The sequence below is a fragment of the Apteryx mantelli genome, chromosome 1 (assembly GCF_036417845.1).
Source record: "Apteryx mantelli isolate bAptMan1 chromosome 1, bAptMan1.hap1, whole genome shotgun sequence".
NCBI classification, from domain to species: domain Eukaryota; kingdom Metazoa; phylum Chordata; class Aves; order Apterygiformes; family Apterygidae; genus Apteryx; species Apteryx mantelli.
The window spans coordinates 126,252,783-126,272,644 of record NC_089978.1 but is presented as its reverse complement, the minus strand read 5'-3'; the positions used below and the strand labels follow the sequence as shown (position 1 = coordinate 126,272,644).

At 43.8% G+C, this 19,862-nt stretch overlaps 1 protein-coding gene across 2 annotated transcripts; it reads left to right on the top strand.

The window, feature by feature from the left end:
* The first annotated feature begins 10,558 nt into the window (after window positions 1–10,558).
* Window positions 10,559–19,208, top strand: NFKBIZ (NFKB inhibitor zeta). Of its 2 annotated transcripts, none has more exons than XM_067300899.1 (12): window positions 10,559–10,820; window positions 11,966–12,108; window positions 12,994–13,030; window positions 13,128–13,231; window positions 13,335–14,098; window positions 14,543–14,648; window positions 14,971–15,117; window positions 15,462–15,525; window positions 16,153–16,322; window positions 16,677–16,787; window positions 16,901–17,068; window positions 17,770–19,208. In XM_067300899.1, the coding sequence occupies exons 1-12, from the start codon at window positions 10,586–10,588 to the stop codon at window positions 17,821–17,823; spliced, it is 2,103 nt and encodes a 700-aa protein (XP_067157000.1). In that variant the 5' UTR covers window positions 10,559–10,585; the 3' UTR covers window positions 17,824–19,208. The 2 variants fall into 2 exon arrangements, with proteins under 2 accessions (XP_067157000.1, XP_067157007.1); XM_067300906.1 differs by having other exon boundaries at window positions 10,688–10,756; window positions 13,125–13,231.
* Window positions 19,209–19,862: the final 654 nt, after the last annotated feature.

Here is a 19,862-nt window from a genome sequence, read left to right as displayed (position 1 = left end):
TAACTGTGCTTGGGTTGATGGAAGGCACCAAAGCCAGGAGATGTTTGAGGGTGTTTGAAGGTGTCCTCTCCTTGCTTGCCACCTTCCATCAGCAAGGTGCATCAGCATCTCCCTTACATCCTACGTAAGTGCTACACAGGCACCCGCTTGTGTGGACTACATGCTCGTGGCAAGGCAGGAAAGGGCTATGAAACGCTTCCTGGTGACTTGTGGATATACCCGCCATACTAAAAGTACAGGGTGGTCGAGGAAGAGAGACGAGCTTGGCATCAGGACAAAAATCCTGCTGAGTTATGCTGCATGTTTCTGCCTACCCCGGGGCTGCGAAGCTCCTTCTCGCTGTTCTTCCTGTGAAACTCTAACGGCGACAACTCAGCATGTTCGAGCTCCTTTCTGGCAGCGTTACACCAGCCCGGGGTTTCCTACCAGCCTCAGTGGCAGGGGAATGTCCCCAAAAGGGCTCACCCTGCCTGGGAAATTCCTCCGCGCTGAAAAAGTCCAAGGAGCCCCTCTGACAGCTTCCGCACGCCTGTCGCAGCCTTCCTCCCCCTCCCCAGCCCTCCCCGTGGGGCTCGGAGATAGGTTGCAGCCGAACCACCCCAATAAAAAGAGCCATGTGAGTACGCAGGCTGGAGGTGTAAGAAACTGGGGGGGGGGGGGGGGTTAGTTTTTTTTTTTCTGTTTTTTCTTTCTTTCTTTTTTTTTTTAACCAGAAAGCCAGAGTAAGCAGGACGTTTGGGAGGGAGAAAAAAAAAAAAAGTTTCCCTGCTGCTGCTTCTCTGTTTCATACCGTTAAACCTCAGAGGAACTTTTCACTCATTCACACAGATGTGGCCATAAGGGACGGTTGGGTGCCAGTGGGGCGCAAAGTAGCGGCTTGCTCTCCGCAGAGCTAATTCTCGCTTCACTCTTCCGACATGAAGGTACACTATTATTTTATTTGCTCTATTGTTTAAAAACTGTGATTGATTGGAACAATATTAATTTGTTAAGTTTGTTATTATTATTACTTTTTGCTTCTAATAGCCTTGGAAGTGGCTTGTGCTCTAATTATCCAGTGAGATGTGTCTTGGGGTTGGATACAGAGTAGCAGTTGGCTTTTGGGAAGGATAATGGACAACGATCAAGTGTGAAAAAAAACACATTGAACAGCGGGATTTTTGAAAGGCCCCAGGTGATTTAGGGGCAAAGTACCAGTGGAAATCGCTGGAGTTTTTACCCCTACATCACCTAGCTGTTTCAGGCAATTCTGTCTCAAATAATCTTTTTTTTCAGGGAAGGATATAGTGTGATATATATATCATACTATATATATAGCCCTCAAGATTTGGGATGGATGGGAAGCTAAGCTCTTAGAGCGCTGAGCAGAAGAAATATGGTTAGTGGGAGTGTGTGTTTTGTATAATCTTGATTACAGTTTCTTTTTGGGCAGCTCATCAGCAATTTGGGAATAGCAGAGCATCAGTAACATGCAAGCCTGGCAGCTTCTACAGGTCAGGAGTATGAGGTCATGGTGCATTCAGCGTGGCAAAACACATGTAAAAATAGGGATCTATGCCTACTTTCTTGCAATTTAGAGAAATTTTGGAGGAATGGAAAGACGTAAGTTTAACAAACTTAAACTACACTATGAAACTTAATAAACCAAGGAATAAACTTCTTTTCCTCATCTGCTGAGGGTTTCTCTGGCTTACCACGTGAGGTTGGCTGTGCAGCATTCCAGTTCATTACCAGCCTCCCATATGTGACAGGGAGGGAAGGGAGCTCAGCACTAAGCTTCTTGCAGAGGACAAAATGTGGTCTGGATTTTAGACTACTGTATTTTGGGGGCATGGCTGTACCACCACAGAACAGTTGTTTGAGACTTGCATACCGCATGGGCAGGGTAGCTTACAAATACCTTAGATTGCAGCACTGTATTTTCAGCTTGGACATCTTGCCTTGACTGGAGGCATGAACCAAGTTGAGGACGCGTGATGCCCTGGGCTCTCCATCCGCTGGTCCAGGTGACCAGCTGCTGAGGGACAGATGGCCCCTAGGGCATGGGGAACGAAGCCATATTTCTGCTCCTGCTGAAACTCCTCTACCAGTTATGTTCTTGAGGCAAGTGACTTCTTTCTGGTTAGTTAAACCTTTCATTGGCATGGAAAGCCATGTTTTTCCCTTTGCGTTTAGTGGAGCTGACAGGAGGTGAGGGGAATGCCCTCTGCCGTGGGAGCCTGGGGCTGGGGCTGAGCACGGGCAAAGCTCGGGGCACCTGGGGTGGCAGAGCAGCCCTGGCCCGGCAACCTCTTTTGCCTATGCCAGAGCCCTGCTGTGACTAGGGCTGGTAGGGTGAACTGGCTTCCAGCAGTTTTACTTGGCGTGTCCTCCCCATCCCCGGGAATCCCAGAGCAGCGGGCAGCAAGCCCGGCTCCAGCCCTCCTCCCTGCTCTGCCGCTGGCACAGCCAGCCCGGCTTGGCCCTGTGCTTTTGGGGGCAGCACAGCTCAACTCTGCTTCTGCCGCTGCAAAACCCTGTGTGTGCTTTTTGTGTTCCTGCTCACAGTCTCCTGAGACTGAATGGATGAGGCAGGGACTAGAGCTGCCTTTAGTCCTGATCTCTTTTTAAGCGATTGCCAGGAAATTAAAAATCCACGGCCTAGTGTCTGTGAAAAGCAAAAGTCTGTAAGACAGGATGTGTCTGGCTGTAGTCGGTGTGTTTTCCCAGCTGAGAGCTGAAGGAGAAAGCCAATGTGTGGGAACTGAGTTTTGCATGATGTCCCACTAAATCAAAGGCTTTGTTTCCATGTTTCTTGATACTTTATGCTAACTGATAAGCAATTTATATATTGCTGTAATTTGCCATTACTGTCCATTGTCATGGATTCCTTTTTAAATGTGTAGCAATTGCTTGTTAAGGTTGTAGAAGCAAGAACAAACGTCATATAATGTCCTTTATGCTGAAATATGATACTTATTGTTGAGACATTTGTGGCAGCAAATTCTGATGCACAGATGGGTGACGTTGTCCCAGTTGAAGATGATTGCACACATTCAACTGAAGGCAAAACCTGCCCTGGTATGCACAGTTCATGACAAGCACCAGAAAACTTTTTACACCACTGCTTGGAAGCACCAAACATTTTCCTTATCATAGTAAAATTTTATTTGGTGGCCCTGGTTTAGGTGCTTTTTAAATGAGAAAATTTCCTGTTTCTTGAATTCTGGTCTGACTAATGGAGGACAACTCTACAGCTGAGTTTCAGGACTTTCCCGAGGTCAGATAGCCGTGTGATTTGAAAACTGGGATTTCTCTAGTAAATGGAAGTCTGAACTAAGGGCATTTAAAATCAATAAAATGAAAATCATACTGAAATAAGGTCAAGACATAAGACGTGAACAGCCAGCGCATTCACTTCAATAAGCTTTGCATCAAGTTTACATGGTACAAGTGTCCTTCTTTTACTGTGGTTGTCTTATTTCTCTCTGGGGTTTCCTGCACACAGATATGCACACTTGGGTCGAGTATATGCTCATAATCTGTGTAGGCTTGTGCAAATCAGTGCTGAGGCTTCCTGCAGGTGTTGAGCCTGCCATACAAGTACCGTACAGTTGATCTGCGCACATGCTGCCAGTACGTCTAGGATTTCTGGAAAGATGTCAACCCAGTTCGAAGTATTGTGCAGTAGATGTGACTGGTTTGCCATGTCCAAGAATTGGGGGACATGTCAAAATCTGCCTGGACAACATTTTTGAGTGGAAGAAGAGACATGTCTGAGAAGCCTGAATATATGGCAACCTTAACCTTAGACAGTCTACCCAGTACTGTACATATGAGCTGAGAGAGTGGAAAAGCGGGGTCCTGGGCAGATTACAGTTTGAAAAATTATATTTTTCTTGGTTAAATTCTCAGTGAGATAAAGCGCTTTTTCCTCTTCCTGTACTAAACAGTTGAACAGTGATGCTGCATTGCAGAGGACAGCTCTGCATTCCCTACCAGATTTTGTTTTACAGGTGGTTAAAATGGTTCTTGTTTGTGGAACGTAAGAAGACTGAAATCAAAGTCTGCTTGAGCCTAACTCACCTGCTGTGGTTACAGCACAGGTTCCTGCAGCTGACAGCACACAAGAAAAATTACTGTGGGCTCAGAATAACGGGTTATGGCCCAGCTGGGTTGCCCGAGTTGGGGGAAAAAGTCCTTCAGCATGAGACGTGAGCAAAGTTCACGCTTAAACCTTTAGACCTACAATGAGACTCTCTAACAGCACTGAGGAACTGCACAAATGTGACAAGTTAATGCTTGCTAGTAGGGCATTGCTATTGGGAATCCTAACTCCCTTTCTAAACCAGAATAAAAAAATAGTAAAAATAGTAAGCAAAATATTTCTAGGCAAGAACATGCAGTATTTACCTCATCTAGGTACATAGTTGACATCTGACGTTGCCCTTTGGTATGGGGAAAGAGAGTTCTGCTCCTTATTTATATGCCGTGACATCAGTGGTGCGTGCATTTCCTTAGTGATGAGTGCCTACTGCAAAGTGCTTCTGAACTAATGAGATAGAGAAGCTTATGAGAAATCATGACTAACCACGGCATTGAGTATGCTGAGAGGAATGTCCACAAATATAAGGTGTGTGGGGAAACTGTTTACTTACAAAGAACTCAGATCAACATAGGCAGCTTTGTAACACTTGCTGGGTTTGGTGTTTCTTTTTCTCCGTACTGATTTTAGCTGCTATATAGCCACAGTATGAAAGAATCTACTTAGGAGCAACCAGCTTTCTTTCTTTTTTTTTTGTTTTTTAAATATCAAACACCCTGAGGGGGGGGAAAAAAAAAAAACAGAACCGATGGCTCTTTTCAGATCAAAGGAGCAAGCCCCAAAAGATATACAGAAATAAATAGTCTGAGTTTTCCTTTAATATGAAGAATTGTACATGCTCGCTTTTGAAGTTTAGGTTAATCCTAGAATGACAGTCTTGGAGACCAACAACTAGGAATAATGTAGCAATACAAGTATAGCAAAGGGGGAAGACTCCTCTGCACTACCTTTTAGAGCAAAAATATGTCACTGACTGCTTCCAGTATGCTGACATGTGGTCTCCTAAATTGGTAAAGCAAATCCACCTATTGATACTAAACGGGCTCTAAAAGTGAAATAGTTACTACGCTCTTATCTCCAGTTGTCTTGATGCTATTTTAAAAGCAAATTCAATGTTATGTTGGATTGTGTGGAATTTGTGTGCTGTGTGGAAATGCTTCTAGCATACAGAGGTGTGGCAGATGTATTCACGCACCTTGACTCAAAGTCTGCAGCAGGAGGCTAATTACACCTATTTGAGAATAAGGAACATCTGACATCCTTACAGCAAATATTCACCTACATGAAGCAACTGGTTTGTTAGCTGTAACATTTTTATTTCCAGTTTAAGAAATACCAGAAAGGTTATACAAGAAGAAATGCACTGCAAAACCAAATCCTCGTTACTAGTAGTTTGTGCTCTGCCACTTTAGCTGAAGTGGGGTGCACTGAGGCTCATGGCTCAGGAGAGGCCAAAGAGAGATGTTTATTCCACTCTGATGCCTTCTGACCTGCTGGTGCTCTGAGAGCCAGCACACTTCTCACTTTCAGGGGAGACCACGTGCCCTCCAGAGACATCCACACGCTGCTTTACAGAAAAAGGAAAGTCCCACTTTCTAGTTTTTTTTCTTTTTTTTTAAAGTCTACAGCCCTTAGAGCATTCACCCCACTATGTGACTCAGGGACCAAGCAGTGCAGGCACTCTGGCCCTGTAAAGGCTAGCCTGCTCCCTACAGCAGACTGGCCATGTCTGTACAGCTTAACTTGGTCTCCTCTGAACCCCATGTGGTCTCCCTAGGACACATTTTTTATGTTTTTTTTCAACTTCACATGCCTAAAATAGTGTGTCACAGCTCACACTGTGCTGCTTTTAAAACAAGAAGATGTTGCATATGTTGGAGAGTGACTTGAAGCTGTAAGGGGACTTTTTGAGGGGGGAGACCAGGTAGGATACCCTTTTGGAGGGTAATATTACATAGAGGAAGACAACTCTGGCACAGTTTTGCCCATCCTGCCTCTGGGGAGTGGTCCTGGAGTAAACTGTGCCCAGGTTTCTTCCAAAGCGACTAGTTTGCTTTCTTCAAAAGAGATCCAGAATTAAGCTCATGTAAGCGCCCTGTTACCAGTCGGGGACCAGAACATGAGGGTAAACCGTGGGGCCAAGTTATTTGACAAAACAGAGGGAGAAACTAATTACATGTAGGATTAGATTGGCAGTGATCACTTCCATACTAAACTATAGAAGATGGTATTGGGTATTGGGAGGATGTGCTTCCAGCCATGCACAAATCTCTGCCTGTGCTCTGCAGTCACAGTGAGCGAAACAGCTCTCTACTCTTCACAGCAGGGAGTGCTCAGGCGGTCTCCATCTAGCACTTCCTCTATCACCTTATGTTATGGGCTTTGCAAGACTAATTACACCACTTGTGCATCAATTCTGTGTTAATGTAGTTTTCCTGGACATTTCCATTAAGCTTCCTCACTGCCATTTTGCAGTATGGACTAGATCTCCCCTTCTCCTGTGGTGGCGTAGCTCAGACCACAAAGCTTACATCAGAAAGGATAAACCAGAGTCGGTTCAAAACAAAATTTCTCCCTCGATCTGAATTTTTGCTATTATTATTAAAATACTGTTCTCAATATGAGAAAAAAATCTTATAATTAAAAAGGGTGTTGAAAACAATGGAAATGTATTTTAACAACAAATTGAATAGGCTTCATGATTTTGCTTCAAATTAGGGCAGCTGTTTCCTCATAACAAGAAAACAATTATTTGAGGCCTCATGATGAGAAAGCCCGGTACAGCATATTCAGTGCATCCTTCCTCAGTGCTGGCTCTAAATAGGAGAGCAAAATGGAGACCTATAACTGTGACTAACCTAGCTGTTGAGTTGGTAGTGGAAGTCAAAGATCTCATCTTTCAACCTTTCCGATTTTTCCAATGGAGGCAGAGACCCTTAACCACTGAGTGTAAACTTTGAGACAGTTGCATTTTTTTTTCTTATCTGAATTTTCACATCCCTTACAAGTAGCTCATGGGTGTGCACAGGCTGCCCACTCAAAACCAGTGATCAAAGCTGTTTCAGTGATCAAGTATATAGGTAGGTATAACCTAGAACAAGACTGATAAGCTTTAATTCTACGAAACTTATCCAGGCTATATTTTGAAGAGAAGGAAGAAGGATTTTTGATTTGGCAACAAATGCATTTTGTTTCTTATTTTTGCAGTGACCTGAGGTACCAATATAAGCACATCTCACTATTTGTAGATGTGTTTAAGAAAGGTATCTGGGAAAATGTTGCTAATACTGGCCGCTAGTTGGCATTATTGATACATTGTTGTAGATGAAGGTGGTGCAATAAAAACTTGTGATGCCAGCAGTCAGAGACCTGAGGCAGTCTCCTCCACGCTCACCTTCTCCGGCTCTGGACGCCGATGGATTATGTTGCATTACAGCACAGCCAAAGGAAGCTGGAGCTGCCTAGTCGCTGTGCCCCTGCAGCTCCTTCCCAGCCAACCCCCATTTTTTTTGGTTTCTTGTTGCCAATACAGCCTCTGTCAGGCTTCCTGTGAGGAGAGGAGGTGACAGCCACTTTTTGTTGCTACCCTGCCCAGGAGGAACTTTCTTACGCTGAAGTTGTCTGCTAGGGTTTTGGTCGCCACAGATGTTACGTAGCATTTGGACCCCCCCAAATACTCAAGGTCTGCAGCATTAGTAATTTCAATGTATAAATGTAGCAATAATTTGCCAGTAACTTACATTGAAGCACTTTGAGAGTACAGGGCTGTCAAGAGCCAACTCATCTTGTGCAACAGATGGGTGTGTGTATTTTTGAAAGAGCCTTTTGTTACAGAGCTCACTGGAATTAGACTTGTCCTAATCTGCTTTGACTGGGAGTAGTTTTGTGTCAAAAGACCTGATAAATAAGATGTCACTGTTGAAAGAATTATGAATTAAGGTATCAGTGTTGCCTGAAGTAGATTTTACTTGGTAAAATGAGAGCAAGTCAGCAATTCAGCCCCCAGTAGAGTAGGAATGTCAGAACAGAATAGAAAAAAAATCCCAAACCCTCTTCTTTAAACTAAAATAAAAACCTCATTAAAATCATATTTTATAGAATAATTTTCATTCATCTGTGGAGACTAATCTTTAATTAAGTAAATTCCAAGATCATTACTGAATGGCAATGATCAGGACACTGTCTGCCTCTCCCTGCATGTGTTTTATAAGTGAAATCCACTTTTGGTTTGAAATCCACTTTTAATCATGAAATGTTAAAGATAATTACAGACCACTATAATGCTGAATCTAATTCTTTGAATGATATATTTCTGAGATTCACATTATTGTTTGCTTGTTAAAAGACAAGATCCATTTGCCGTAGTAGTGGGAGACCCTAACAACTAGATTAAGCTGCCATTATATTTAAAACTGCTTGCTTTCTTGGTTATGTGGCAATGATGTAAATGTAAAGTTTGATCAGTCAGATCTGTTTCCCCAAAAGCTGTTATGGATCCCTCCATCAGTTACCAAGTGTGCAAAGAGCATTCCAGAGCTAAAGGATCTCTGATCAGCAAATGCTTTTTAACAAAGAAATGATTAAAATAGCTACCTAAGGCTAAGATATCTTAATTGAGATCTAGGGTTTTGAGAACAACAGAGAAGGATCTTTTTGCATGTTTAAAACACATGGCCTGATTTCACAGATTCTTCCTTGCATAAAGAGGTTCACTGAAATCAGTGAGAATGCTCACCTGGGAGGCAGCTCCTGATTAGGGAGCAAATGAATTTTTAAATTTATTAGACTGTGCTATTTCTGGCACTACTTAGTGTCTGCTTTCATTTTTATAGATTACATTGCAAATTTTACTGTGCTTGCATAAATTCAACCTAAAGCTTAAAACAACAGTCTTTGGAAAAGAAAACTGTGTGTATAATTCCAAATGAAACTCTTCCTTCACCTGTCAGGAAAAAAAATATTTGAAAAATACAAAGTAATTCCCTCCTGCATCCTCGCAATTGATTAATATAATTTTATGTTGCACCTCTCAGTTGTTTTTTAATACCATTAAAACATGTATAATAACCTAAATTATAGACCTCCAATTTACATAATATACTTTGGAAATACTGTGGTGTTTAACTACATACTTTTTGAGGCAGCCAGAGTGCTGAAAACATCCTAATCACATCGTTATGTGGACCAACCCATACTTTTAATGTTTGTATTTTAGAAGATGGAGATGTCAGCGGAAACCAAGAAAGCAAAAACATTTTTTAAAAAGCAGAAATCTGAGGAATCTCCCCTGTGAATATTGCTAATAAATCAGTAATGTTGTTAATAGTAATCACAGGCATATAGTTTCTCCCGCTTTCAGTTTTGGCATGGTATTACTTACTCACTTTTCTCTGCTAGTCTCTGAGGAGGGACGCTACCACCAGAGCAGGGTGCAACCTAAAAACACAGTAGCTTTCGTATCTGCCCCCTGCCTACTACACACTCAGATAAGACATGAAGAGAGGTGACTCATATGTGTCATGAGTAACCGCTCACGTTTCCCTTCTCTCTGGATGCTGCCCACTTGTCACCTCACGCACACGACCAGGAAAACCCCAGCCCGGCAAGTCAGCGCTGCCTTAACCGAGGCCCCAAAGGAGCAGGAGCGAGGACTCGGTGCAGCCTCCTCTGCGGAGAGTGCTGCGCCTGCGCGCGGGGACAGGGGCGTTGGTGCGCCTCGTGCGCGACGGGGACAGCGAAGCCCGTTCTTTCCATCTCCGCAGCTGCCATGGCCAAGGCGGGGGAAGATGGAGGTTTTTGTTCACTTCAAACGCGGCCACAGGAGCGGGGGAGACCTCCACGTGCAGCCCCGCAGGGGAGGCGGCAGGATTTCCTCCCGTCCCCGTCCCGTTCCCCTTCCCTGCAAGGCTGCAGCGGGGCCGCTTGGTGCTCGGGGCGCAGCAGCACCTCGACGCCTCCCCCAGGCCGGCGGCGGGCACCGGCCCGCATCCGCAGACCCCGGGCCCTGGCTGTGCCCCGGAGGAAGGGGGCCCATGGGGCCTAGCCTGAAGTGCCACGGGGCCTGCACGCACCGCCTGAGGGCCCCGGGCCAGGCCGGCCACCCCCAAAGGCTGCAGGGGCCACACGGGCTCGAGGGGCTCCCCCCAAACCAGGGAAGAGGTGCAGGGCGTGTATGTGTGCGCGTATATAAGTGTGCGTATAAATGCGCCCCGGTTCCCCCCTCCCCCCCGCCCGCCGCAGCCCAACGGGCGTCGCCCGCCCCCAACCACCGCCTTTACGGGAAGCGCGACCCCGCCCCGCCGCCCATCCGGCCCCGCCCCCCGCGGCCGCGGCCCCGCCCCTTGCTGGCGGGGCGGAGCCGCTATAAGGGGCCGCGGCGGCCACCACCGCCCCCACTCGTTGCCGCTGCCGCTAGTCCGCCGCTCAGCCCTGGCTGTGCCCGCGCCCCTGCCCGCGCCGCCCGCCACCCTCCTCCGCCGCCGCCCGCCGCCCCGCGGCGCCATGATCGTGGACAGCAGCCGGGACGCGGCGCCCGACGGCGGCGACGGCGGCGCCCTGAGCAGCCCCATCAACCTCGCCTACTTCTACGGGGCCTCGCCCCGCTCCAGCGAGGGCAGCTGCTCGCCCGCTCACTCGGCCCCGGGCTCGCCGGGCTCCGACTCGGACCTCTCGGTGAGCAGCCGCGGCGGCGGCGGCCGGAGGGACCCCCGGGGCGGCGCCCGCCCCGCGCTGCAAGGTACGGCGTGCCCGGCCGCCCCGCTGGGGCCGCCCGCTCTGCGCTGACAGCCGCCCGCCCCCCGCGCCGGGGGCTCCCGCCTGTGGCGGCGGCGTCGTGGCCGTTGCGCGGGGGCGGCGCGCTGGGGTGGGCGGCCATTGGTTCGGCCGTTGGTCTTGCTGCTGACCCCGCGCTCCTTCCCGGGAGGGGCTTCTCCCCCCTCGCCTGACTTTCGGGCTGCTTTTAGTGGCTCGGTTTGCTGTGAGATTTTTGTTTGCCAACCCCCCCCCCCCCCCCCATCTTAAAAAAAAAAGCCAGAAAAGGCTTTCTATGAACGGGTGATCTTTATTTTCACATTTAGCGTCTTCGTAGGCCCTGTGGTGAGGTAGTTATGGTGAGGTGCAAGGAAACCCCTAGAGAGATTATTTACTTCCTTTTTTTATCAGAAGCTTCTGTAATTTGGAACTTGATCTCTAACCTTGCATGTTTTGAAATTTTCTGAGGTTTGTTAGTCTGTTTTTTTTCTTTTCAGGTTTGAATGTGTGTGTATATACATATATTTAGATATGCATATAGTACATATGTTGTGTGTGGTTGTGTGTATAATACTTATCTGCTAAACCTTGTGCTTTCCTTCTTGAGTCATATTATTTCCTGACTCAAGTTGAGTCCATGAAATCATGATTTCCGGTCTTTCACTTCTGTTTTTAAAGCCTCAAAACGGATCTAATTTTAGAGAAGTTATGAAACAGGAGAGGTGACTTGGGGGAGTGTTATGCTTGAGCTTTGAAACAAACGGGATCTGAAAGGACAGGACCATCCAGTATGGACATCAAAACCACGAGTAATTAAAAATTAGTTCCATGTTAGGCAAAAGCACTTCACTAATTCAATATTCTTTAAGCATTAATGTGAATGTAGTGCCTGTGTTTAGCTATTTCCACCTCTTTACCAACAAAAGCCAGGGTGGGGGAGATTCCAGACTCCTTAAACTGGAGGAAGTTGCACACTTCTAAAATGGATGAGAGTTCTTTGAAACATCTTGTTTTGAAGGGGTTCTCTCTCATTTGAAAGCAAAGTTCTAGGTTATTTTTTGTAAGCGTGTTTTTTTCTTCTAATGAAAATTGAGTTGATGGCTTAAGTGTTGGTTTTGTTTCATGTTTCAGCAGTTGATCAACACATGGGGGGAGGAAAGCAACACAGAGGACCTTTCCAGGGGGTCCGTGTGAAGAACTCGGTGAAAGAACTGCTGTTGCACTTCAGAAGCAGCAAACAGATGTCCTCAGGCTCTGCTACTGATGAATGCAAGGTAATGAACATTTTTCAGCACTGACATAATTGGGTTTAATGGTTCCTGAAGTTGGCAAAAAAGGCATGTGATAAGACTAAAAACAAGTTTACTGGCTTTATCTGATGTGGATGGAGTCAGTATTTTTCCTTTCCAATGCATAATGGAAAAAGAGCCAGGAAGAAATTAGTAAGAGGGTTTGCTATGGGAGAAGGAGATACTTAGCAATGCACTTGCTAAGCTTTATTTTCCAAAGGGAGTTCAGATAGATGTGTTGGTATTGTGAAACAATGAAAACTCCCTGTTAACTCCTGTGAGGTCATTCATTACAAGAGTAGGGAACTTTCTCAGAAGAGAACCACTTACTAGCTTGTCATGCTATTGCACTCTTCCATGCTGTACAGGGCATGTAGTGTGATGGCAGAGCCTAGTTTGGAAAGATAAAAGCAGAAGATATGAGGAAAAGCTGGGAAGATCCAGGAGGGAGATTCTTTAGAGTAGTTGTTTTGAGTGAGTTTGGATTTCCTAGACATGTGTTGTTGGGGGGGGGGGGGATTTTCCATACAGAAAAGTTCATGGTACTGAAGCAGGAAAAAATTTGCAGGCTTATTTACATCAAATCCTTAGACCTTACTAAGGAGCAGTGTCTTTTCTCTAGATTTTTAGTTCTGTGGTGTTGTAAGAAATAGCTCAAAGCCTTAAGAAAAAGGCTGGTTTTCATTCAAGTTTCATAAAACTTCCTCTTTTCCAACTTTAATGTAATTGCTTTTAATTAAGGCTAAAAAAATCATGTATTAGAATTATTCTAAGGTATATGCTATGTTTATAGAAGTAAAGCTCTGCTTTTGTTTTCTTATCCCTGAAGTAACATTATAATAATGGAATAATTTCTATTTTTTTCAATAGACACAAGGAGGACTGGTGAACTACGAACAGTACACAGGTATAAAACCTTTTTTAAACACCCCACAATAATATTTTAAAAGTAGATTGTAAGAGTAACCTCAAAATGGATACTAAATTCATTTTCTTTTCAGCAGAGCTCAAGAGCATACTCGGCCACAGTGGCAAAAGAAAGGCTCCTGAGCACCTTTCTGATGGACCTTCTTACAAACGCCAAGCTACTGTTCACCCACACCTCCTGGTAAACTTACTAATTTTACTGTGCTTTATTTTTGTTGGCTTTGTATAACCAGAAATTGCCAACTAAATAATACCTAAATTTTGTTTTTTTTTTTTTCTGGCAGACACCACCCCAGACACCAACTTCTATGGACAACATGGAGGAGACTCATAAAAATGAACCAAAGCACGATAGCAGTTCTGATCTGCTTCAGAACATCATAAACATTAAGAACGAGTCAAGCCCTGTCTCTCTGAATACAGTGCAGGTTAGCTGGTTGCACCCTGTCTCTAACCATAACTCACCCAGGGAGCAATACCAAGACAGCCCGGGAACGCAGGCTTTCTCCCCATCCCAGAAGTACCAAGCATTCCAAGAACACACCTCCCAGCATATGCTTGATCCTCCTCAGCATTACCAGTTTCCTGCATCGCAGAACCAGGATTTATCACAGAATTACACTTTGGATCCATCCCTGGAGTGCAGGCCCTTTTCTGCCAATGACCAGTCTCCCAGCTACCAGCAGAATACCTTTGAGAGCCATGAACTGCAATATTGTCCATCACAAAGTTTCTCCTCTCTCTTGAATGATTCTGAAGGCTCAGAGAATATATCCACTCCCTTGCAGCCCCTGACCAGTGCTCACCTGCAGGCTGATGCCAGCACCCATACTGTGAACTTCAGCTTGATTCCCAATAACATCTGTGGTAGCCTTGAACGCAGTGTCTCTTTGGCTACTTTGAATGTCTCTTTATCACACCAAAACACTGCCAGAAGCACAGCACAGCTGGGCAAGTCATTTTTTCAATGGCAAGTGGAGCAGGAGGAAAACAAACTGGCTAATATCTCTCAAGATCAGTTCCTCACAAAAGATGCGGATGGAGACACGTGAGTACTGTTTATCTCAGTGTTTCTGAAGTAGAAGGTCGGAGTATTTCTGTACAGCTTTTGGTGGACCATTGGGTTGTACTGGAAGCTGTTCATTAACATTACTTGTCTTGAGTGCAATAGTTTCTGTAATCAAATGAAACGCACAGCGCTGCTGACAAGCTGCGAAGCATAGAGTTGCAGCACACTTAGGTAAGGTATTTGTACCATTTAATTTCAGGCGCTTACTGTTAGATTTTTATCTAGTGAAAGGAGAGAAAAAGATTCTAATTTAGATGCTTTGAATTGCCCTGGGAAGAATTTGCCTGTTTTCCCATCTTAGTCACCTAAATGAGGTATCTGAAGCTGGCAGTATAACACCCCTTGCATAATGCACACTTGGATCTCTACTGACTTGAGCCCCTGCTTATATGGATGTGTAACTGCTTCCCTTTTTCCCTGCAGCTTCCTTCACATTGCTGTTGCCCAGGGCCGACGAGCTCTCTCCTATGTTCTTGCAAGGAAGATGGCTGCCCTGCACATGCTGGATATTAAAGAGCACAATGGCCAGGTGAGGTTCTCAAAGTTTTTTGCACCTGCTTTGTGCACCCGAGTTCTGCATGTCTGGACTTTGAGGAAGGTGTGGCCAAATGATTATTTAATGTCAACCCTGAGATTTAGCCTACATACTAGTATTATCCTTGAGCTATTAATACTTTTTTGAAATCACTTTAAGCTGGTAAAACTATATGCTCGACTTTTATTTGTCCTGGCTTCCTGGTATTTGTAATCACTGCTTAAATAAGACCAGGCGGCTAGGATTTTTGTTTTAGTTGCTGTTTCCTGTTAGAGATCAGATGACTAATAGCTTGTTTTCTTCTCAATGTTTGCAGAGTGCCTTCCAGGTGGCTGTGGCTGCTAATCAGCATCTCATTGTGCAGGACTTGGTTAGCTTGGGGGCTCAAGTCAACACCACAGACTGCTGGGGTAGAACACCATTGCATGTTTGTGCTGAGAAGGGGCATGCCCAGGTCCTTCAGGTAAGGATCAGACGGATGATGTAGCTGTTCCCTACCCGTGATGCTTAAACTTATATTAGTTGTCTTGGAAAATTCTGAAAATGCAACACCTCCCCCTATCTCTCACTCTGTGTGGCCTTGTAAATATGTTCCAGGGCTCCACAGTAACGGCTTAAAGTGATGCTGAATTTCTGAAGATTCTTGCTAACATTTTGGATTAATTTGGTGGAATCCTGCAGTATACTAAAACAATAAGTCTCTTAATGCTATTACCTATTGCAACTTCATTGCAGCAAGACTCTATACAGGCTTGAGGAAATGTGTTTTGCATAGATCTAAATGCATATCTGTTTCCACTTTTGCAGGCAATCCAAAAGGGAGCTGTGGGAAGCAATCAGTATGTGGACCTTGAGGCAACAAACTATGATGGTGAGTAGCTATGAGTTTATAACTTACAGAATTACTGGATGTTATAATATTTTATAGCTGCTCATGAATGTTATCCTTGGTGAGAAGCAATAAAATGGAATATATCTTTGCCAAGTTGCAATTTGCAGTTACAATTGAAATTACATTACAAATGGCATATCAGATTAAAAAAAAAAAAAGGTAGTCTCTGCCTGTCAGGGCCTTTTTCCTCCTCCCTGCTTCTGTTAGAGAGTAATTGTCATGTTTGTAATGGGGAGTATAGGTCATAATGGGCCCCTGTTTAAAAAGTCTGAGTACCAAAGAGATATCAGTGGATACAGAATCTCTGGCAACAGAGCTGTTTGAATTGAACCTCTTTTCCATGTAATGGCTCTTTCTAAAGTACATCTTAGAATCAAACTTTGTTATTTCATTATCTGCTGGCTGAGATCTCATGGTACTTTACTAAACTTCTCCAGTGACTGACAACCCAAATACTGAGGCATTCAGGAGCAGTCACTATCACTTAGAAATGTGGAACCATCTCTGGTCTTGGCAGTGGGAGAAGCTCCTTTAACAGTCCTTTTAAAACAAGCAGCCAGTCAATTAGTTCTGCACTGTTCATTAATGATTGCTTTTAATGTTTAGGTTTGACAGCATTACATTGTGCTGTTCTGGCACATAATGCTGTGCTTCATGAACTGCAAAACAGTCAACCACCTCACTCTCCAGAGGTTCAGGATCTTCTGCTGAGAAACAAAAGCCTGGTAGAAACCATCAAGACTCTAATACAAATGGGAGCCTCTGTTGAAGCAAAAGTAAGTAAGAACACAGCTTTGTGTAAAGAGCCAGCTCCTGAGAGAATATGGAAGCTGACCGTGTCCCTTTCTCCTGCCCCATGTCTCAACCTATTTATTACGAAGGAAACGGACTGATTTGAAAGCTTTCTAAGTGCCTTATAGCTTAATTATTCATGTCCATTGTTCATTAGCTCTGAGTATTAAAATATATAGTCAGATTGACTTTCAGTGAACTACAGTGCAGATGTGTTCAATAGATGTATTACACACAAGAGCTCTTTATGGTTACTTTGCCTTCTGTTTTATTTGTCTGCATGTTCACCCTGGGTAGGTGAAGCACCTGCAGAAAACACCAAATTTCTTTTTTGATAGGATCGTAAAAGTGGTCGTACAGCTTTACATCTGGCAGCAGAAGAAGCGAACCTGGAGCTCATTCGTCTCTTTGTGGAGCTGCCCAACTGTCTCTCCTTTGTTAATGCAAAGGTATGGTGATTCTCTGGGCTGCAGAAATAATCCAGGATGTGTATATGTATGGCACTGCAAGTGTCCTGAGACTCATGCCTCTACCTCTCCTTCATGGTATTTGTCTTCTCTAGGCTTACAATGGCAACACAGCACTACATGTGGCTGCCAGCCTGCAATATCGGATGAGTCAGTTGGATGCTGTTCGCCTGCTAATGCGAAAGGGAGCTGATCCGAGTGCCAGAAACTTGGAGAATGAGCAGCCAGTTCATCTGGTTCCTGATGGCCCTGTGGGAGAACAGGTAAAAACCAAAAGCAACCCCCCTTCTCTCCCCCCCCCCCCCCAAAAAAAACCCCAAACCCCAAAGCAGCAAAACAAATCCTCCACTTCTATCCTCCAAATAATAAACAAGTCTTACTGCCCTCAGAGTTCTTCTAGGTTTTGAGTCATAGCTTTTAGAGAGAAGATTTGGAAAATGCTATTTTCTTCAGGATTTTTTGCATCTTGTCTGATCTGATCTTGGCATTAAAAATAAAGACCTGAAATTACAGAATTCATTTACAGCTCTTATTTTTTCAATCCCGGAAGCTTTTTAATGTCAAACTAGTATGTAACCTTGCAGCATGTAGGAGCTGACCGACCTTCTCTAGTTTGTCTCAGTACGGCCTATGATCATGTTCTTGCTGTTTTTGTGATAATTAACAGCAGTTCTTAGGCCTGAATCACAGCCTAAAATCCCTGTTTCCTAGAAGCTATATAAATATATAACAAAGATGGCTCTTGACCGAAGAAGCTAATAAGCTAAGTAACTGAGTAATTCTGATTCCTTTAATTGATTCTAATCATGAAAAATTAGATCAATTCTGGTGCAGCTGAACTCAGAATCTGGCCTTAGATAAATGAGGAATGCAGAATTGGGCCTCTAGGTATTTCATGTCTTTTCAGATATGACACACTTTAGGGTGATGAATAATTAATCTTTTGTCTCTTTCTCTTCTCTAGATAAGACGTATCCTAAAAGGGAAGGCGATTCAGCAGAGAGTGTCGCCGTTTTAAACTCCGTGTTTCTTGGAGTTCAGCTAACTTACACTCACTGTCAGTTAGGCAGTCCTAATATATCTGTAAATAGACCATTTGCCTGGTGTGGGCAAATGTTAGTTGTTTCTGTGAAACAAAAGTATTTTGTTCACTATCATATAGTGGGTTATATAAGAAAAAAAAAACCCTAATTCCTCCGAGCAAATGGGAATGTTTCATTCCCAAGTATGTGGAACCTTTGCCTGGATACCTGGATTTCGTAGCTACGGCAGGACTGATTTATTTAAACAGCAAGATGAATGACTTCTGGACAAAGACAATGCTACAGGAAACCTTTTTGGAGAGCTATTAGATGACAACATTGTGTAGCTTTTTGTTTTTAATCACACTTAAATAGTAAGTGTAGGAGAAATCAAATATTTTTGAAGCTGAAAATTTATTTATATACTTTGTAGCTTTCTTCCAATATCTTGTGCAGGATTATAGTCATTGGCATTATTGTACAGCTGTATAGAATTTACTGAGAGCTTGGAGAATGAACTGAAAAAAACAAGTGTTGATCTTGAACTTGTTGTGTATGGAACTTTATACTGGTGCAAATCGTGTGAATTTTGATTTTGAAAGACTGAAGACCAAAAATACAGTCAAGGTCAATTTTTCCCTGGCGGTGATTTGCATCTGCTTTTGGAGTTAATATAACAAAGCCTTGTTTCTTCAGGGGACAATATCAGTTTTTATTGTATGCAGTACAGGGTTTTTCTGTTGACAGGGCAATAGATTGAGGGAGAAATATGACTTAAATAGTGTAAACTGTCATGCTTTGAAGAGTATGGTCCTGATTCAGTGAAAGTATTTAGCATGTACTTAACTTTAGATGCATGCTGAAATCTCTTGTTCATTATAATACTTAAATGTGTAAGCCCACTAGTGTCAGTAGGACTTCAGCACATGCATAAGTAATTTGCTGAATTGGGCTCTAGTTAATTCTAGAGGCTTAGTGTTTCTTCACCTCCTAAGCAGTTAGTCCATTTATGGTTTTACCTTATAGGTATAGTGGATAGCCAAGTAATATTTGAAGTTAACTTTTTTCTATTTTTTATTAACTATGGCTGTTAATGCAAGATGTTTACTAGTGATGCTGTACAGTTGTGTTCTGTTCTGTCAGGAAGACTTCCATGGTGAGCTGTAATCCAGTGATGTTCTCGGTATGGTATCTTTGCTCTTAAACTATTTGTGCATCCCATGCAGTTTTCTTCTGTAACCATTTAATTAGTCTGTGCTGTTTTGAAGAAGTATGTCTTGTAGACAAGCTAAGTGGAAAAATTTGATATGCCAAGGCCTAGTTATGATGTATTTCTTGGAAGGTCTCATGTAACTTGTTTGAATAAACATGTTAATTAAAATTTTTTGTGGTTACTGTCTGTGTTATAAATATTGATGAAATCAGGTTTGAAATAAACTGCTTTAGCCTGTTGCTTTGTCCTATAACAACCAGTTACTACCAGCACTGAAGAATTGTGTGGAAAGCAGTTGTTTTGAGGCTGAAGGTTCATTTGCGAAGGATGAAATGAGGTGATCTTTCCTTCCCAGTGTTGGTGCTTATTCCTGTCTGATGCCTCCTTTTTTTGTAGCTGGTGCTTGGGTCTTCTGGGCCGTGCACTTTGCAGTTGGTTTGCCTATGTATTGGATAGCTGTGCCCTAAAGGGGAAGAGTTATCCATTTATTTGTCCAAATTGCTGGTTCTCACATGAACAATTAGTTTCTCTCACAGCAGATCCTCTCTTTTTATTCTGGACTGTTTTCACTGTATGCTTAGAAAAATGGTAGTGCTTTTGACGACCTACTTTCCCCATGACTTCCTTGCTTCTGACCTCCATTCTTACAGCTCAGGTACAAGCAGTCAACTTAGCGCAGATGAAAGTCTGCATAAATAAATGAAGTTGTGCATATGGGGAAAGATTATCCCCATGCCACAAAAAGATGGGCTCTGAATTGATCATGAACTTGCAGGAGCAAGGATTGTCTGCCATGACAGGCATGTCTTACTAGCTCAGTGC

What these genes read in the sequence shown, in the direction of transcription:
- NFKBIZ (XM_067300899.1), top strand. Translation starts at nt 10,586, where the DNA reads ATGATCGTGGACAGCAGCCGGGACGCGGCGCCCGACGGCGGCGACGGC. An exon ending in CTGTTCACCCACACCTCCTG is followed by an intron (nt 13,232 to 13,334) that starts GTAAACTTACTA and finishes TTTTTCTGGCAG; the next exon opens with ACACCACCCCAGACACCAAC. An exon ending in GAGCCTCTGTTGAAGCAAAA is followed by an intron (nt 16,323 to 16,676) that starts GTAAGTAAGAAC and finishes CTTTTTTGATAG; the next exon opens with GATCGTAAAAGTGGTCGTAC.